Below are 21,678 nucleotides of genomic sequence, written 5' to 3' on the forward strand. Positions count from 1 at the left end.
TTGATAATATATTGAGAAGATTCAATTTTTTGTGTGTTTTCTGTATTTCCCAACATGATTTAGAAGCAAGAAACAAGTTTTATAAACAGAAAAAAAGACGTGTTACAAATTTGTGATTTGAGCTGGAGAGATGGTTCAGTGGTTAAGAGCACTGGCTGCTCATCCAGGGGCCCTGAGTTCAATTCCCAGCAACCACATGGTAGTTCACAACCATCTGTAATGGGGTCTACTGCTTTCTTTTGGCATGTAGGCAGACTGAGGATTCATGCATAAAATAAATAAATAAAAATTTTAAAACTTAGTGATTTTTATATTACTTAATCATCTCCTTGGCAGCTTGCACTTAAGACTTTATCTTACTTTCAGTAAGTCAGTTCACTGGGATAAGACATTAATTAAAGAGGCTGTCACTTCCCCATGTGACCTTCCACTCAAGGTACATTTCCTATCTATCTATATACCATGTTATAGGCTTTATAAAAACTGCTGTGGACATGTAGCTAGCTAACACATCATGCAGTAAAAGGTACAGATACTAAGTCCACACAATGTGAAATATACTCTAACAAAAATACAAGTATATGCAAGTAAGCAAAGAATGATACAATTTGCTGGAGGAGTGACCAAAGACAGCTGATGGATAATAGCTGGGTCTTAAAGAAAAAGGCCATTTTTGCTTAGTAAAAACTGTCACTTCAAATGGAGGAATACAATAAGAAAATGCAGATGTGGAAAATAACAAGAACCAACTCAATGGCAGCATGAGTGTGTGCTTATCATGCACAAGGCCCAAAGTTTACTCCTATCTCCTTACAGCCCCTCCCCATCCAGAAAAGAGAACAAAAGGAAGAATAAAGAGCATATTGTGTTTGGAAACCAGCAGAAAGTTTAGAGTGGCTGGACAGCCGCTAAAGGGGCACTGGTATGGCGCCTCGGGCTGTGACACTTTAAACTTCCATTTACATTCAACTAAAGACTCAACCTCAATGATTACACTGCTGGAAATAGATAAGAAGGGAAAAAATAAGTGTGGGTTTCAGAAATGTAATTAAACAACAATTAGTGTGAAAGATGAAACAAAAGGCTGGCTTGGGAGCTCAGAGGCGTTCCTGCCATTATTGATGACTTTGGAAAACCGGCGCTCCTTATTTTGTACTTTTGTATCAGCTAAATACAGTGGGCAAGAATAGACAAATGCCCCCTGGGAACCTCCAACAGTAAGGCCTAAACATAACACATTTTTCCTTATATATTACAGTTAGGCAAGAATTACATGAACTTGCTTATTTTGAGTCAATGGACACTGGCTTGTGTAATATACCACCAACTTCTTAAAGGAAACCCCTGTCCTCATAGGCAGTTTGATGCTTTGCTAGTATGATTTTTGAGATTATATGAGAGAGAAAAGTATGACTGGAGAAAGTTTCTATTCTTTAAGGAGTTTAGAAAAAAGCTTTTAACTATGAAGGGGCATATAGAAAAATAACTGTATCTTAAGTCAAAATAATTGTATCATTTTTAGAGAACAGTTTAATCTTTTCGATCTTAGCGCTTGGAAGGTAGAGTTAAATGAATCTCTGTGAGTATGAGGCAACCTGGTCTACATGATGAGCTCCAGGACAGCCAGGGCTACACCCTGTCTCAAAAATAAAATAAAATAAAATAAAAGACTGAAAACAGTTATATAATTTTAAAAAATCTTGAGTACATACTATTTCATTAATCCCACTCAGTTTGCTTGAAGTAAGCTTTGGTCTGGAAGCAGGCCTTGGAGGCGGAACAATGGTGCCTAAAGAAAGAGGAGTCGTGGGTCTGGCTGATGGGAGAGAAAAGAGAGTTTGAAGAGAATCATCAGTATGTAGCAATCCTTAGATAAAGACAGAAGAGGATTCGAAGATCATTTTTTTTAAATATTACTCATTTATTATTATTTCTAAGAGTAAACTGTTGCTGTCTTCAGACACACAAGTAGAGGGCAGACACACCAGAAGAGGGCATCAGATCCCATTACAGATGGTTGTGAGCCACCATGTGATTGCTGGGAATTGAACTCAGGACCTCTGGAAGAGCAGTCAGTGCTCTTAACCTCTGAACCATCTCTCCAGCCCTCAAAGATCATTTTTAATAGTATTAATATAATCAAGGATATTTGTTGAAACACCTAGAATCTATCCATCAAATATTCTTTGATCAAAGCTACTGCTGATATTCAATTATTAAATCAATTATTAAATCTTCCAACAAAACTGACACACAGAAATTTTATCCCTTTCAACTTTTTTATACATATATGAAAATTAAATCTGATAAATCAGTTGATAAAAATAAACTAATTCACATTTAAATGCCTTTGGTTTACTATCAACATAACTAATTCACAGAGCCTAATGTGAGCAAGGCTTTGCAGCTGTGCCTGCAGAATAATGTGAATGCCAATTAACACAGTTAACTTTAATTAAACTTTGTGATCTAACTTTAGAATCACTGTAATATTCTTCATAATAAACCATTAAAGACTTTATTAATTTGCTAAAAATATTACCCCAAATTAGTAAACCTCATTATTTAAATTTTCATAATATCTTCATTCTTCAAAGTCCTGTATGGAATTTACTGTTGTTTGTCTATGCCATTTGTAACATTTTATAATTTTGAAAAGCAGTATTCCTAACTTAAGTACCTTTATCATAATATTAAATAAATTTCAAATATGTGTGTGTGAATAAAAATACCAAAGCAGAAAGGAAATGAATTACAGAGCCAAATATTTAAACTATCTTTATAAAATTATTAATTTAGTTTTAAAAAATTTCACATGTCTGCTCCTCCACCATGTCTGCCTGTATGCAACCATGCTTTTTGCTATGTTAATGGACTAAAACTCTGAACCTGTAGGTCAACCCCAACTAAATGCTTTTCATTGTAAGAGCTGCCTTGGTCATGGTGCCTCCTCACAACAATGAAACCCTGACTAAGACAGTCTGCATGGAAGTTAGAGGACTAGGTGTGGGAACCAGCTCTCTTCTACCATATGGGCTCCAGGATGAAACTCCAGTCATTAGGCTTGACCACAGAACCACCTGCTGAGTCATTTTACTGGGCGTTAAATATTTCCAAAAAGAATGATTTTCAAAACCTTTGATCCACTAAAAAATATGTACTATAATTCAAACATTAAAAAAATAAAGTGAGTAGAAAAAATATATTTGGCAAACTCTCTACATTTACAAATGTGCAAAATTCAAAACATGTAAGTACCAGCCTAATAAAAAGCTAAAAATCCTTGGTAATCACTGAAAGAGTATAAAGAAACTAAAAGAAAAGGCACTCACAGGATGGAAAACAAACTCACAGAAGGAATTACCATTAGAGAGCACATAACATGAAAGTATTTATTCACATTTAAGGAAGGAAGCCTAAAGCTGGTAAAATATCAAATCTGCATTCAGAGGCTGCTGCCTCCTTCCAAATGCTACCAGTCTTTCATGTTGTCCCTGTCCCTGAATTTGTAGGTATATTCTGAAGAAACGTACACCAACCTGAACTTTAACTAAACACTTTCCTGTGCTATTAAGTGGCTATTTTAAAGATATGATCATATCTGTGAAACTAGTACTGAGCTAGACTCAGTACTTCAAGCTTGTTAATGAGCTTACCATGACAGAGGCATTTCTACATGAGTTACTTATCAGCAGGCCTGTCCAAGTGGCATTTCAAATGGACTTAGCCAAGTCATGTAAAAATATAAACTTCAATTCTTTCCCATAATCAGAAGTACTTTATTAAATACTTTAATAAAAAATATCGCTACTAGTTTTTAGTATTTACTAAAAGCCAGTAACAATATTTACTAGCACTAGTGTTTATAAATGAATATTATATCTGCACTTATCTCCATCAGACAGTGCTTTTAGAAGCCACTGGAAGAAAACAGATGATTCTGATTATTTCCATTCTTAAGTGTTCTGGGGTGTTCCATTTTTTACGGTGGTAGTAGTGATGGAACTCACTATTACTGGGTGATAAACTTAATCAGGGGAAAAATGCTGCTACTATATTCCCAAAAATAAGACTTTGCATATATATATATATATATATATATATATATATATATATATATATATATATTATATATATATATATATTATCAGGGTCTTTTTTTTTTTTTAACCTGATGACGATGATGACGAAGTTAGTGGAGCTGAAGATGGCTCAAGAGATGATCCAAACAGGGGGTCCCAAGCAAGTAAATCATTGGTCCCTTTCCTAGAATAACATTTTTGAGAACAATGATTATAATGATTATTATTAGCATAAAAACATTTTTTGTTCCACAAAATTCTAACAGTTCAATAAACGTGATTAAATAGTTAGACACATTGAGAAATTTAGTCAATAGACTTTAGCAAACAGCATTAAGCATAATTTACAATATAACATCTGATTGGCAGGAAAAGTGATAAGGATTAATCTTTGATCATACTTTGCTAAACTCAAAATGAGTATGAAGAACAGTAATTTTAGATTTACAAATGAAGAAAAACAGCAATGTAAATGAGCTGTCCAATAGACACAGCTAATAGATTCTAAACAGTCTGAGTTCTAGTATACTCTAGAATATAAAATTCAAAAGAAGTGAATCTGTAAGAAATTCTGAATAGAATGTAGGTCTATTCTGTCAAAATTATTACAATGACCAAAAATCACCTATCTAGTATTTCAACATGCACCAGTGCAAATATGTCCTACCTTGTACAATAAAGCCTACTATTGTAGCTATCATAGGTGAAATCTAAAGATTAAGCTTTATATGCTTTACAAGTTATAAATACAACAAATACCTCCACTGTCCTCATTTAGTACCTCACAGGCACCAAATAATCTTAAACTACCCACTTCACTAAGCTGAATGTTCTCTCATATAAAAGCATTAACTCAAAGATAGTACTCGTGCTGGAACAGAAGTGAGAAGGAAATCACAGAACACTGGCAAACATTTTTTTTTTCTTTTTCCTGTTTTAAGAGCTAGAGAGATGGCTATCTGGCTTCTTGCCTTTTCATTTTAATTGAGATACTCCATCTTGAAGCTCATGACATATGGTCCATTTTACAAACTCACAACCAAAAGTAAAGGGGAAAATGACAAAGAGATGAGAAAATCCCCATAAAAAGCTGAAACTACAAATGCATGAACTGAAAACACCAACATGTGTTAGGAGGCAGGACAGCTACCAAGACTAACTGCAGTTTTGTTTTGTTTTTTAGAAAATGATCATAAAAAGACGTTTCACATGAAAAGAAATTAAAATATCTAAAAGCTCCAACATAAAATTTTACAGGTCAGAAAACAACATGACTAACAAATAACTGCAAAATTCTAGAAAAAAGAAGACGACAAAAGAAAATACTTAAATCTAAATGTGTATCTTAAAAAAGGTCTAACTAAGCAGGGTGTGAAATCTCTACACAGTAAACTACTAGCTGTGACATTACAATGCCAGCCCTTTAGCAGAGCGTGAGGGCTCTACACAGTAAACTACTGGCTGTGACATTACACTGCCAGTCCTTTAAGAGCTGCCCAGAGGGACTGGGTGGGGTGGCAGAGAGGAAGAAAGAGAGAGTTGCTTAAACCCACAGAATGTACAGGACTGGCTGACCCTCTGATGCTCTTTGGATGATCCAGGTCAGGATGCAAGTTCAGTAACAGTAACAAGTGTACTCATCTGGTAAGGGATTTTGAGAAGGAAGCTTGGCGCATTAAGGGTAGGGGATATTATATATATATATATATATATATATATATATTATCCAGTTTTCACCCAGTTTTGATCTTGACCTAAAATTGCTTGAAATAATACAGTCTATAGTAAAGTCTATTTAAAGAAATAAACAGCAAACTTACTCAGTGGGTAGAGAAGTCGGCTTTGATTTTGTTAACTCTTCGTCTAAGTAAAAAATTAAAGTATTATGAAAAACTAATAATCTGAGACAAAAATATTTTAATTAAAAGTTCCTCTATATACTTACATATTTCAATGCTAAAAACAACTTAGAAGTTTTGGAATAGAAAAAATAAATATAAACAATTGTGAAAAAAACAAAGCTGAATTTCCGCTGATTCTTTTTATTAGCTTTATAAAAGAAAACATAGACTGTAACTTTAAAAATTATAAGAGCTGGGCATAGTGGTTCATGCCTTTAATTCCAGCACTCCAGAGGGCAGACAGGTAAAATCTGTGTGACTTCAAGGCCAGTCTGGTCTACATAGCAAGTTCCAGGACTATACAGAGAAACCTTATCTCAAAAATAAGTAAGCAGTAAGAAAAATTAGAAGAGATGTATAAGTACTTGTGTGTATTCTATGTAAGAATGTTAACTGGTGAGTCCTACCGTCAGCTTCATGTTCTCAGAATATTACTACTGACTACTACACAATCATTGGTAGTGATGAGCTACTGAAAGAGGTCCTAATCTTTGCTGCTGCAGTTTGCATCTGTAATGAATGCATCTGACCAGTGAGACCAGCACTGCAGTGAGGTCTTATCAGTGAACATGAACTTCTGCCACACCTTAAATGTTCTATATCCCCCAAGTATCAACTGATGACAGCAGTAATTCACAATGGGCCCCGAAGCTCATGAGGAGTACCACACTGTAGGTTATACCTGCTGACACTGGTTTTCCCTTGGTTTACTCTGGATGTTTGTTCTGTCTTGAAATGCTTGCTGCACTGTCTTCCATCTTACAGCAACTCCACTTAGCCACATTTTCTCTTACAGCCTCTGCCATCAGACATTTCTTTATAATGGTAAATCCTTATTTTCATTTTGTTCTTTATTATTAATTCAATGGGGGGCTTTTCAATTGTGCTAAAATATTAATGAAGACTAATTCTTACTAAGCATTCTATTTACAAAACTACAAAAAAACTCCTATTAAATCTGATTTTTAGTATATAATTCTGCAAAAGATGTTACATCCTAAAATTTTTAGTATTATACAGTTACTATTCTGAAATTATAAAGTAGAAACTACAACTGTAAAATGACTTTAAAATAAGCAAAGCTGAAGATTATTACTATTTTATAAAACATTCTCCTACCCTCGTCCTCCCGAGTGCTGGGGTTTGACCCCATGGGGTGTGTATATGCTAGAGTCAAATCGGCAACAAGTCACAGTTCACTTTAACATCCTCAATCAGAAGGCCTTCCCTAGCTTTGCTGACGTCTGAAACCCTGTAAGCTGTATAAAGACTAAGCAATGTCTCTCAGTGTAACGAGGAACACTATGAGTTGTTTGTTTTCTGCATAAAGTATACTCTAGTCAACCAGTAAGCCTAGCAATACAAAGAGCAGTAATTCCTTAGCTACACAAGGCTGAGACTAGCAATGTGCCTGATAGTCTTACATAAAATAACCAAGTCCTATATCAAACTTACTAGATGAATTCCGATTCATCTGCACCTAAAACAGAAAATGCAAAATTTAACTATTATTAAAAAAAGTAATTTAACTTGGTAACAAACTATTTGATAAAACGTTAGTTGATAAAACTACCAACCTAGTTTATGTGGCCTTTATCATATATACTTAATTTTAAATTCCATTTACAAAAAATATGTTTAAAAAACTCAGTAATTATAAATATACCTCTACATATAAGCATAATTTCTAGTGTAGTAATTGAATTAAAAAAGTAAAATACATGTATCTAATAAAATGTTCTTAAATATTATCAATATCTAAAGCAAAATACTACAATAATAATCTAAATTTAACAAAATTTTGAAAATCAAATGTTTTATTACACTAAGTTTTTAAAAGTCAATAGGCAAAATATAAAATCTGGCACTTACTGGACTGTGTCTCTAGTAGTGCATGGAAAGAAAGAGAAAAACAATGTTCAGTATAGAATTTAATTCTCTTTTCACACTTAATTTGTCTCTTCCCTTCTAAATCCTACTTAAAACATATTTACCTTAAAACACATGGATAGGGAAGAAATTATACAAGTTAACCAAATAGGCAACAAGATGTATGCAAAGATATCTTCCTTTCAAATCCAATAGTCACTATTAAATTTTTCCTTTGACTATTTTCTGGGTGTGAAATTAATATATATTCATTTAAAAACAAACAGAAAAAAGCAGATGAGACATAAAAGCTTTAACAATACCTACGACCTCAACTGTTCGTAAAGATGTTCATAACATTTTAATGTGTGTCCATCTCTTTAAGCTTTTGCTTGTGTGTATTTTTAGTTATATGCTGTTACACAATACAAATTTTCAATGGTTCCTAATTTTCTACTTCGCATATACAAGACTGTTTATAACTACACACTCATCAATGTTAAAATAGTAATGATATAATAAATCCTCACTTCAGAAATCTTTAAGGCACGACCTTGAGAATTTATAGAATCTTTTTCCCCTCATCAAAAACTATTTACTCCTCCCTTCCCCCTTCTTTGTTACTGAGTATCAAACTAAGGGCATAATGCTTGCTTGGCAGATGTTTTACCCATGCATTGATACTCAAGAATGAATGCTAAGAAAAAACATTTCACTTCCAAAACAAATGTGTGTGTATGTATATATGCATGCATGTATGTATGCATGCACGTACACACACACACGTGCACGCACGCACGCACAATTTTGAATGTATAATTAGGGCCAGGTATGGTGGTACATGACTTTAGTCCTAGTAAGAGGCAGAGATAGGCAAATCTCTGTGACCTCAAGGCCAGCCTGTTCTATGGAGACTATATTAGTCAGCCTATCTCAAAAATAATACATTAAAATAATACATTAAAAATAAAAAAAATTAAAAAATTAAAAAAAATTAAAACCCAAATACAAACTAGGTATAAAATGGTGTTATAACAAAATTATGGAAAACAGCTTTTAAGTACAGACAATATGAATATTTCTATAGAAACTGCTCATTCTAAGACATGCCTTTCTCCTCTGTCATACTTCTGAATTCATAATAGTGCAGGCTTTATTGCTATAGTATTCTTAATTTCACCATTACTGTGTATGATATATGTGTGTATGAATGCAGGCACACATGTGGGTGGAAACCAGAAGACAACTTTTGAAAGTCAGTTTACTCCTCCAAAGTGGTATCTGAGAATAGAACTTGGCACATAGCAAGAGCTATTAATAGCTGAGATATCGCACTGGCTACATTAGTATTTTACCTCTTCCTCAAATTCAAATGTGACAGCAAAAGACAAGAATATAAAAATTCAAAAAAGAGCCAGGAATGTCACTCAGTGGTAGAGTATTTGCACAGCATAAGCAAAGCCTAGATGCAAGCTCTAGCACTTCAGGGGGAAAGAAAGAAAGGCTAAATTCAAACTTCAAATTAATTTTCATGACATCTTTCTACATCAGATTTGAAAACAGAGGAAAACCTTTAAAATTAGATGAGGAAAATATTAACTCTGTCAGTTCAAAATCTTTTGCCAGAGACACACAGCATTGTTTATACAATGTAACAAATAACAAATGTTCTACATTTTCACTTTCTTAAAAATATTTTCACCAGGTAGTAGTGGTCCACACCTTTAGTCCCAGCACTATGGAGGCAGAGGCAGGCCTGAGTTCATGGCCAACATGGTCTACAGAGTGAATTCCATGACAGCCAGGGCTACACAAGGAAACCCTATCTCAAAGAGAAGAGAGGGGAGGGGGAAGAAGGGGAAGAAGGGGAAGAAGGGAAAGAAGGGGAAGAAGGGGAAGAAAGAAGGGGAAGAAGGGGAAGAAAGAAGGGGAAGAAAGAAGGGGAAGGGGAAGAAGGGGAAGGGGAAGAAGGGGAAGGGGAAGGGGAAGGGGAAGGGGAAGGGGAAGGGGAAGGGGAAGGGAGGAGAGAAGGAAGGGGAGGGAAAAAATTGTTTTCAAGAGCCTAAGTCAAATCAATAGCCTTATTTTTCTTTTTTTTAAATTTTATTCTATTTTTTATTTATTTTTGCTTTTTAAATATTTTGTTATTCTTAACTATAAATGCCTGTGGAGGCCAGAAGAGGATATCAAATCCCATGGAACTGGAATTACAGACAGTTGTGAGCTGCCATATGGGTACTGGGAACTGAATCCAAATCCTCTGGGAGAACAGCTAGTGTTCTTAACCACTGAGCCACCTCTCCAGCTCCGCCTTATTTTTCTATATAAAAATTATAAATCAAGCTGAAGATATGGCTCAGCAGTTGTGAGCACTGGGTGTTCTTCTCAGCCCCCTCGTGGCATGACACAATTATCCGTATACTATCCATCCGTAAGTCCTGTTCCAGAATGTCTAACTCTCCTCCTGCCTTCCTTGGGCCCTTCATAGACATGATCCATAGATATACATGCAAGCAAACATTCAACACCTAACAGCTCTAGGAGGTGGCGGCGAAGACAAGACAACAAAAGGGAGAAAGATGGAGCACTGTGACTTAGCTCAAAGTCCTGAGTTTAGTCTCATTTCGTAAAAATAAATACAGTATACAAAATTCACACTAAATAAAACAAATCTTTAAGAATCACAAAATAATATTTCCCCAACCAGTGTACTTAACTATTGCTTAATGTTTTAGTTTTATTATTTATTTACTATTCTCAAAAATTAACCGTAGGTGGAATAATAGCTCAGTAGGTAAAACAAATTACCTGCCATACATACAAGCATTACAACTTTAAGTTTGATCTCCAAAACTCATGTAAAGGTAAAGTGAGAGAGCTGACTCTACAAAGTTCCCTGACCACCACACATACCCTGTGCACATGTGCACATCCCCTCTACAGACATCACACACAAGTACACATTAATAAGGTAAGTATTATTTTAAAAAAATCAACCACTTGTAGGTAAATGAGGTAAAATTAAAATATTATATATACAGTACAAATTGGCTTATGTTAAGATACTTACAGATACTGCTGGAGACAATGTTATATTCCCTATGGATACTTTTAATTCATCCAAAGAAGCCATTGTGTGATGCAAGTTATTTGGATGCACAGGCTTGATCTCTATGCGGTACCTCTTTGGTTCTTCATCTTCAGAGTCAGAATCACTGGATGAGTAGAAATGGTTTTCTTTGGTATGTGAGTATCAGTTAAAGAATTTAGTTTCTATCTTATCTTGAATAACTGACTTTCCACATAAATACAAAAATAAAGGAGCCTTATAAGTGTAATATATATGGATAGGAATAAAACTACTCACTTAAATTAACAAAGCATGTAAAATGAACAGTCATATTTTAGCTAATTAAAAACAGAAGAGGCTTTAAGTAGAACATTATTTTTATAGCTATGTATATGCCAACACAATCCACTAAGAATACCCAGATCACAAAAGGATATCATTCTGATTTGCTTCTGGTTTAATACTAAAACCTTCTTCATCTACATCAGGAATATTCTAGGAAACAATAGTAAAGAATTACTATAATGACAGCACCAATATATTTAAAGACACTAAAGATTAACAAAGTCTTATAGTCTAAAATATTACTGAGAGCCAGAGGTGGAGGTGCATACCTTTAACCCCAGCACTTGGAAAATAGAGGCAGGCAGATCTTTGTGAGTTTGAGGCCAGCCTGGTCTACATACTGAGTTGCAGGACAGCCAAAGCTGCACAGTGAAAACCTTTCTTGAAAAATACCAAAAATTTTAAAAAGATATATGACTGAGGAACTAACTAAGCTACTGTATCAAATATCAATAGATTAACAAAATTATTAGCACTAGAAAATTACATCTCTTTAGTTTATTAGTTTTAAGTCATATTCTATGCTCTCAAAACCTGAAGAAAACCCTGAGACATACAATAGGAAATTAAAACTCATAATTTCAGTGAAAGAAACTGCCTAGGTGGGGTTTGGTAGATAAGAACACATACCGTTCTGCTACAAGACCCCAATATGGCTCCTAACACCCATATCAGGCAGCTTACAACTAAAATAAAACTAGACAAAAGCTACAAAGTTGTTTTCTACGAGGCTGCTTCTGGATCTATTTGCAGATAATAACTATGAAGTGTGGCGAATATATGTGTGTGTGTGTGTGTGTGTGTGTGTGTGTGTGTGTGTGTGTGTATAAACTATCTGACACAAGGTAACCACTAAAAAGCTCTAAAAAATGATTCAACCAAAAATTATTTTTTAAAAAGTGTTTTTAAAAAGATATTCGTACACCTAAGTTTCCTACAGTACTATTTCCAGTAGCCAAGACATGGAATCAGCCACGGTGTCCATCATCAGATGGCTGAGTAAATAAAATATAATATACATTCAAAATGAATGATGTTTAGCCACAAACTCGAGCAACAAAAAATGAATCCCATCAATTACAGCTACATGGAACAAGCTTAAGGACATTATATTAGATGATATATCAGACACATACATACAAATATTCCATACTTTATGTGTAGACACTAAAAAAATAATATTTGAGGTTGATGATTACACCAATGACTCTGATCTAACCATTAGACACTGGATAGGCATATTAAAAATACCACATGATATCTTATAAGTATGCATGATTATCAACTAAAACAGTATATTTCAAACAAATTTAATAAAATATATTCTTGTTTTGAATTGATAAATGAAAAATACATTTACTACTATAACTAAGGTGATGGCAAAACAAATGAAAGATATTTGAGCCAACTATATAAATGTCTATAAAAAGATAAACTCAAATATAAATAGCTTGAAAAAAATGAATGGAAAAATAAGACAACCCAAACAAAAATAAGAAAGTCCAAAGTAGCTATTTTAAGATTAAATTTCAGAAATATAATTACAAATCATAAAGAATAATTATCTATATAAAAACATGTACTCAAGTATTCACAGAAAGTTTATTTCTAACAGCACAAAACAAGAAAACCCAAAATTACATATAAAAGTTAACATTTAAATAAACTTTGGTACTACTGAGAAACAGAAGAAAATGAATTTATCATACCTACAACTCTGATGAATCTCCTGAGAATTGTGAAAGAGTGTAACAAGCCTATCTGAAAAGATACTATGTAATCCCCTTTATATAACTATACTGCTTCGATTTGTTTGTTTGTTTGTTTTTAAGACATAGGGTTGGAAAAATGGGTGAGTGGTTAAGAGCATCCACTGCTTTTCCAAAGGACTCAAGCTTCGCTCCCAGCAGCCATGTCTAGTGGCTCCCTACCACCTGGTACTCCAGCTGGGGAGGAAGGGTGGGTAGGAGGAGAAAGGGATCAGATGTCCCCTTGTGACCTCTGCAGACATCCTCACACACAAGGCAAACACAGAGAAACACAAATTAGAAAATAAGAAGTAAAAAAAAAAACAACAAAATGAGTCAGTTACTCAAGCTTTTCCAATATTGAAGCTATCCATGAAACTCTAATATGAATAAGAACATGTGGATTATACAATATGTCTTCACTCATTCAGCCCACGTTTCTGTGTCAGGGCTCTCACTATTGTAATGAAGTATCATGCCAATGGCAGTATGAAGACAAGAAGAAATCATTTCAACATTTAAAAACAGTTGTGATAGTAGCAGTTTCTAAAAAAAAAAAAACAAAAACAAAAACAAAACAAAAAACAAAAAACAAACCATATGTGCCCAGACATGATGGTGCACACCTCTGATCCCAGCACTCGGGAGGCAGAGGCAGCTTTCAAGATCAGCCTTAGGTGATTTCCAGGACAGTCAGTTACATAGAAAATGACTGTGTCAAAAAGAAGGAAAAAAGGAAAGAAAGAAAGAGAAGGGGTGACGGGGGGGGGGGGGGGGGGAAGAAATGGGAAAAGGGAAAAGGAGAAAAAAGGGAGAAAGGGAAAAAATGGGAAAAGGGAAAGAAAAACATATTTTAAAAAAAATCACACTGTGTGCATTGTACAGACCTGTAATCCTACCACTAAGGAAACTGAGGCAGATTGTGAACTCATTCAATCAAGTCAACCAATCAAGGTGTGTATGTGTATGTATATATATGTGTGTATGTATATATGATGTGTATGTGGTGAAATATGTATTTGGTGAAAAAGTTCAAGAGTCAATGCAAAATTTTATAATCTCTGCTTGGGGACAATGCCCCCCTGCCAAAAAACCCAGTTTATTCTCACTTGAGTAGCCTTCAAAAGATGTGCATCAAATTAAGTTTTCAATCACATATGTTTTTTAAAAGACCAGGAAATGAACAATATTTTACCTACAGAACTTATTTATTTTTTGTTTTTGTTGTTACTAAATAGAAGAGCCAGACATGGTGGTATATGCCTTTAATCCCAGCACTCAGGAGGCAGAGGTTGGGAATCTCTGGGAGTTTGAGGCTAGCCTGGTCTACAAAGTGAGATTCAGAAAAGCTAGAGCTATTTACAGAGACTGTCTAAAACAAATGGACGGACAGATAGAAGGACAGGCAAGCAGGTGGGAGAACGAGAGGGGGAGGGAGATAAGAACATAAACTGGCCATAAACAAAATGAAGCAAATGAAAAATGAGCCTCCTGTCCTGCTAATAACTAATCATTCTGCCCAGAGCAGTCACAATTATTTTTAGATATGGTTTATTGTTGAAATAGCAATCAGTTAAGAGATCACACTTTTACTTAATGAATTCTTTCCATATGGACAGTTACAGATATAGATCAACCTAATTCTTTGTAAAATCTGCTTATATTAATAATAATTTAACCAGTTCTCATTTGATGAATATTTTGGCACTCCAGTATTTTGCTAATATATTTTCTTGATAGAAGGTTTGAAAAATGAAAACAAGTATCGTTCCCCTCTTTTGGTTTCTACATATGTAGGTACATCTATCAATAGAATATGTGTGTATGTTGTAGATACAGATGTTGTATGAATATAGTCATAATAATAAACACTTGAGCAGAAAGTTATTGGCTTAAAAATAATCTATACTTCTTACTTGGGGAGATATTATCAAATCATCCAGAAAAAAAGACTGCTCAATTTGTATTAATGCATACCCAATGGCACGTATATACCAACACTTCTGCCAATACTATGAGAGGCTACCATGTGTCTGTTTCATTTTGCATCATCTCTGAATAGCATTCATTATGGTTATTCACTACTTTTATTTCTTTTGAAGAAAACTGCTTGTTTCAATTTCATATCCTTTTCTTGCTAGTCAACTGCTTAACTTCTAAACTGACCTGCATTTAAAAAAAAAAAAAAATCAAAGTTCCTTTGTTGTTGATACCTTTTAATATATATTGACAATATGGTGATATAAAACCCTTTATGAGTTTTTTCCTAACTTAAGATTTTCACTTCTACAATCAAATTTACCAATCTTTTCTTCCACAGCATTAGACCATCCTGTTCTCTTTAGCCCTTTCCTAAAGTCTGATAATTATAAAGTCTAAAACTGGGTAACAGCCATTGTAGCATTTAGCTGAAAGAATAAAAAGCTAAAAGATAAAATATTTAAAAGATAAAAGATAAAATATTTAAAAGTAAAGGGTTTAATAAATTTGCAACCATCAAATTCTATAAATAATTTCAAAATACATGATGAGAGCTAGAGTAAACATCAAATACACTTGCTACCTTTGTTAATCAGTTAAGCTTTTCTGATGACTTTTCATTCTTAATTTCCACATCTATTTTGTAAAGATTTGGGTTTTGTTATTATTCGTGTGTATCTGCGTGTGCCTGCACCAGTTTCTGTGTCCCATGTGCTCACAGATGCAGGAGGAGGCCTGAGGGCATCTGAGTTAGACAGTCTTGAGTATTCTGATGTGGGGGCTGAGAACCAAACGCTGGCCTGTTACAAGAGTAGTACAGACTTTCAACCACTGAGCCATTTCTCCAACCTCAATTTTCGAATAAATTTATTAATAAACCACAACTTTCTTACTTGAAAACTGAAATAGAAAACAAAAATACTAGTTTATCTAAGTTACATAAGACAGCATTTTACAAAATACTTTCACTTACTTATTTTGTTACACTACATCATTTAAGATTAAAATGTCTCAAAACAAAAACAAAACACAAAAGCAGTTATTTAAGCTCCTACAATAATCAACACAATTAGTGTCTAATAACAATAGATCTGTTTACACATTATCTACAGCATTTGGTACATCTACTCCTGCACTATTCCCACTGTGACTGCAATTTGGTATCATCTGTAATTCTTCATAAACATATTTAAAAAAGAAACAGAATCAAACCTTAAAAGCACAGAACAGTGACCATTACTTGTTGCTATAATTTCTAAAATGTCTTAAATGAAAACCAAATACACAAACAGATAATATCTTTTAAGCCATAAGGTGGTAAGGCACGTCTTTAATCCTGGCACTCAGCAGGCAGAAGCAGGCAATCTCTGAGTTCAAGGACAGCCTGATCTACAGAGTGAGTTCCAGGACAACCAAGACTACAAAGAAAAAAACCAATCTTGAAAAATTAAAACAAAACAAAACAAACCTAAATTAACAAATGCTGGCCAATTTTAAGGGATGCAGATCTTTTTTTAAATCTCATGTCCCAAGAAAACTTTATCAACATGGTGCCACTCTAATTTTAAAAGTAAAATTATCCATTCCTCAAAGACAGTGAAAAGTATTTTCATTTAGCAGTAAAGTATAATGTAATGTAAAACTGAGATGCATCTTTAAAATTATTTTAGTACCAATTTATTACATGGTTAGTGGTTTTCTCTGAAGACTGGTTAAAATAAAATCAAATGTGTTGGGTTTTTTTTCTAATGAAAATACCTCATTTAAATTGTCTTTAATAAAATTAAAATTACTTACAAGCGAATCTGCATCAGGACATTCCCTGTTTTTAAAAACAAAACAAAACAAAACAAAAATGAAGTATTTTAAGATTCAATTATTAAAACTATCTGCTTGAGATGTGAAGTGCCAGGGTGGAGGGATACCCAGGTGGGCCTCCACCTGCTCAGGGGAGAAGGCGAAGAGGAAGGATTATAGGAGGGGGGACTGGGAGGGGGCAGTAAGCGGGATGTAAAGTGAAGAACTAAAAACTCAATTTTTTAAAAAACAATTTTAAAAACCCTATCTGCGAATTATATCATGGTTAGAGTGTCTATCTTGGAAAAATATAGCTTTTGTTTGAATGCTACAAAAAAAAATTGAGAAATCATGCCATAAAGATTAAAATAGTTTCAAATTTAAAATTCAAAAGTGGGCCATCTCCTGTCACTAGTAACTGTGAAACATGAAAAGCTCATGCATACTCCACAGAACTTCCTTAGGATTGGACTCCTTTTGTAGGAGTGCACTCATCAGGGAGTCCACAAAGCTGTCCGCTTACAGGGAGTTCTGGCAGTATTTACAATTTTAAAACTTTATGGGGGTGGGAGGTGTCCATGAACAACCTACAGGACTTGCTTCTGTTTTTCTACATTCGGGTCCTGGGCATGTCAGTTTTTGTCTATAATGTTTTCATATTATAAGTAATAAATGAGAAAAGTTAATGCTATGAACTAAAAACAAAAAACAAAAAAAAAAAAACTAATAAATCTAGGTGTTCAGAAAGGATTTTTTTTCTTCCAGTTTAGACATATACATTGAATACTTTCAAAAAGACTTTTTCCTTTCAAAAATCAAAACAATTCTTAATCACTTATAAACAATAAAAAGGATTTGGGAAATGTTTAAAATACTTACACAGATTCTGCATCCTTTTCCTTTTTAATTATTCCAGGCAAAGCAAAAGTCTTTCTTTTCCTTGGTTTTATGCCTTTAACAAAAATGCACATTGTAATAGAAATGTAACTGCTCTTGATAAGTATATAAAACACAAAAACTCAGACAAATCTTTTCTTAAGTGTCAAGCAAACTTTGGATGAAAGAAATAAAGCATCCCCAAGAGTGGCAGTGCACACTATAATCCTAGCACTTTAGAAGCTGGGATAGAAGAGAATTTTAAGTTTCTTACCAGCCTAGGCTATATGGCAAAACCTTTCCTCCCCAAAAATTCTAATAAATTAACAACTGAGCAAATGATCAAACAATAAAAAGTGTTAATTAGTAAAGCCTACAGCTAGCTGGAGAGATGGCTCAGAGGTTAAGAGCTGCTCTTCCAAAGATCCTGAGTTCAAATCCCAGCAACCACATGGTGGCTGATTAACCATCTACAATGAGATCTGATGCCCTTTTCTGGCCTGTGGGCACACATCCAGACAGAACACTGTATACATAATAGTAAAGCCTACAACTTAAATCAGTCTATTTCAACTCTTACATTAATACAATATGGTTCATTAAAAACATACAGGATATTCACTTAATGAAATTTTCCTGGTAAAATTTGTAACTCTTTGTAACTTCAGATAAAATAAGCATATAAAGCATATGTACATATAAAAAGGTACAGAATTCATTATATATATATTTAAAGTATTACCTTAGAATATGGGTGTGGCTCAGTAGTAGAGTAAATGTTAGTTAGGCCATAGGTTCAGTATCAAGAACACTAAATATATGTATTTTAACAATGACAGCATCAATGGATAGCAGTCACTTTTTATTTGCTCAACAAGTAGTTCTCACATGTGTCAGTATATTACAAGCAAACTTACCTTCAACTGCACTAGCAGGGTCACACTCTTCAAATTCAATAAGGCCTAGTTTAGAGAAGAAAAACTTGTTTTGTTTTGTTTTGTTTTTTTTAATTACCAGATAAACTGTCTTAACCTGTTAAATTTAACTGGAAATATTTCTTTTTTTATTTATGAATAGCATGTTTATCTGATGTACGAGTAAAGGCATATATATGCTATAACACACATGTGTAACTCAGGAGTTCATTCTATTTCGTGGAGAAAGTGTCTTCATATATCTGCTGTATTCCATACTTTGAACTCCAGGCTGGTGGGCTTGAGAGCATACTGATGAACACCACTGCATAAGCTTTCTTACATGGATTCCAGGGATAGAATTCGGTTGTCAGGCTTGAGCTGCAAGCACTTCTAGCTGCTGAGCCATCTCACCAGCCTGACAAGACACCCTTTAAAACCATGCTATACGGTGTTACAATGCTTATAATAACAAAGTACTGTAATGTTCTTGTACAGGCATGTGTGAAGAGCAGGAGAGCTGGTGGGCACATGCATTGGAATTCATGCAGAGGTCAGAGCACAACCTTCAGGAATCGGCTCTTCCACCCTGGTTCCAAGGATCAAACTCAAGTTGCCAGGCTTGTATATCAATGTTTCTACCTGCTGAACTATCTCACTGGCTCTAGCAAATTTTTTTAAATGTTTATTTTTATTTTGTGTGAGTACCTTGCATGTATGAACATGAACCATATACATGTCTGGTGCCTGAGAGAGACAAGAGAGTATCAGATTCCCCTGGAATTAAAGTTACAGACAGTTGTGAGCTGCCATCTGAGTGCTGGAAAGCAAATACATAGGTCATCTGAAAGAACAACAAGTTCTCTTAACTGTTGAGCCTTCTGCCCCAGTCCCTTGGTAGTATTTTTTAATTAAATAACTCTAACTGAAAAGACAAAACTAGGGGCTGGAAAGATGGTTCATCAGGTAGAGATGCTGGCCACCAAGCCTGACCACCTGAGTTTGATCCTGGAGCCCACCCACATGGGAGAATGGTAGAGGGTGTCACTGATTTCCCTCAACTCACTTCTAAGTTTTTCTCTGACTTCCACAAGTACACTACGAGATGAATACCACCCCACACATAAATGTAAATTAAATATTAAAAACTGAGATTACTCGATGAGTACCTCACTAATTTGCTAAAAACTCATCTTATGTTATAGCACAGAGCTCATGAAGTTTCTGCTTCAAGGACCTTGCAGCACACACAGTTAATGGAGAAAATGAGCAGTAAGAGGCGGGGGCTGAATCCTTGAAGTGTGCAGCCTGAGAAAGGAAAGAGCGGTAGACAGGACTAGAGTACAAGCTTGGCACTTCATCTGTCCCATTCTTGATTCTACCTCAATTCTTAGACTCATGCTCAGCAAACAATAAATCTCCAATAAATGGCCACTGAATAAATAATTACATCCTCATTATGTAGTCAAACTAGAATTAAAATTCAGATGTCTAATAGTGTTAGAAGGTCAAATAAATGTAAGTGCAGTGTGTGGGCAATATAAAAATTTTTGTTTGTTTGAGACAGGGTCTCACTGGGTAGCTCTGGCTGAGCTGAAACTCACTATGAAGACCAGGCTGGCCTTGAATTCAAGAGATTGACTGCTTTTGTCTCCCAAAAAAATGAGATCAAAGGTGTGCACTATCACACCCCACCTTATGGAAATACTTTTAATGTGAAAAGAATATGCATATACACGACAACCTAGCATGTAACAGAAAAATTAATTTGCTGCTACTAAGAGGGATGGACATACTGCAAAACAAGAAATGATAAAGCAGAACTTGGACAGAAAGTAATTAAAATAGCCCCAAAATGACAGAGCTGCAAACCAGCTCTACATTTCATGGAATAAGGAATGTTTCATACATGAGAAGTAACAAACTTATTTAGGTGACAGTGAAAACAACAAAAGGCCTGAATTATTCTCCTTCTAAAATACTCCACAGTTAAACATCACAGTAAAATAAAAATAATCTCTCTCCTTTAAATGTTGTGTTAGCTGACATTTTTAATACTTAAGTTTATAAAAGTCCAGCATACTTTATGAAATATTTATGAATGGTAACCTACTTCATTATTAAGAAATTTATAAATAGAAACTGACTTAAAGAGAGAATGATAGGTTTCCTTACTTCTTCTAAGATGCTACACTTTACTATAACTATGTGCTAATTGATGACCAGAGTTCTTGTTGAAGACTTGATTATAATACAAGACACTTCTCTGTAAGAGGCTTTAAAAACATAGACAAAATGTTCCCTCTCTCTTATCACAAATCTAAAGCTTATTTTTCTTTGGTTCTTGTTTCTGTTCAAATCAGAGTACCACTGTTTATTCCCAGAATAACTGAAATAGTCCACAAAAGGAGCTGATTAAGTCCTAACCACTTAATTACCAATACCTTCATTTCTTCATCATTATTCTATGTCATGTAACCTAGCAAACATTTATCACTTATATACTTGAATTCAAATAGCCTTAAAAAGAAAAAAAAAGTAAGAAGATTATGTAAACTCCTACTTTCAATCTGTACACTGAGAAATCACTTTTAATAAAAAGGCTTGGAGCATGTCCTTAGGATTTTTAAGCGACCTGATAACATTACAATGAGATGAAGACAGGCAGTAAAGGTAAAGAGTAAGTGTGCACATCACATAATTAGCAACTGTTGGCCTATAAGTTGCAAAGAATGTAGTTCAGTGTCACCAGCCCACGTCACAGGCTTTCCTAAGTACTAGTGAAGCTTGAGAAAATACGGTAGTATGTCCAACACCTGAGAAAAGGTTTACTCAAACAAGGTAACCAGAAATGTGATTCCTCACAATCTCCCAGAGCTAGCCAGCACCTCATTTTACTCAGTGACTAGGTAAGAATCTCTGAGAGACCAGCTTATTCTAGACCAGGAGAAGAAAGACAAAGACAAAACAGCAACACCAAATAAAACAAGACATTATGCATAAATGCAATGAATAAAGAACAGATATTTTAAGACCTCTGGATTTCATATACAAAAACAATAAAAGCATCCTTTAAAACTAAAATCAATTATTTTA

The 21,678-nt window shown here is 34.5% G+C and overlaps 1 protein-coding gene across 3 annotated transcripts in view; it reads right to left on the bottom strand.

Annotated features, from left to right (window-relative positions):
* Positions 1–21,678, bottom strand: part of Fcho2 (FCH and mu domain containing endocytic adaptor 2) — an 89,595-nt gene that overhangs the window by 19,746 nt on the left and 48,171 nt on the right. The window contains exons 9-18 of one of the 3 annotated variants that reach the window (XM_076927265.1): positions 18,586–18,630; positions 17,672–17,744; positions 16,793–16,817; positions 11,360–11,417; positions 10,923–11,098; positions 7,856–7,867; positions 7,439–7,463; positions 5,903–5,945; positions 4,172–4,266; positions 1,713–1,816 (exon numbers count right to left, since the gene is read on the bottom strand). In XM_076927265.1, coding sequence (XP_076783380.1) covers positions 1,713–1,816; positions 4,172–4,266; positions 5,903–5,945; positions 7,439–7,463; positions 7,856–7,867; positions 10,923–11,098; positions 11,360–11,417; positions 16,793–16,817; positions 17,672–17,744; positions 18,586–18,630 — 656 coding nt within the window. Of the gene's footprint in view, positions 1–1,712; positions 1,817–4,171; positions 4,267–5,902; positions 5,946–7,438; positions 7,464–7,855; positions 7,868–10,922; positions 11,099–11,356; positions 11,418–16,792; positions 16,818–17,671; positions 17,745–18,585; positions 18,631–21,678 lie in introns of all 3 variants that reach the window. The other 2 variants (XM_076927264.1, XM_076927266.1) reach the window with 2 other exon arrangements.

The sequence above is a fragment of the Arvicanthis niloticus genome, chromosome 29 (genome assembly GCF_011762505.2).
Source record: "Arvicanthis niloticus isolate mArvNil1 chromosome 29, mArvNil1.pat.X, whole genome shotgun sequence".
NCBI lineage: Eukaryota > Metazoa > Chordata > Mammalia > Rodentia > Muridae > Arvicanthis > Arvicanthis niloticus.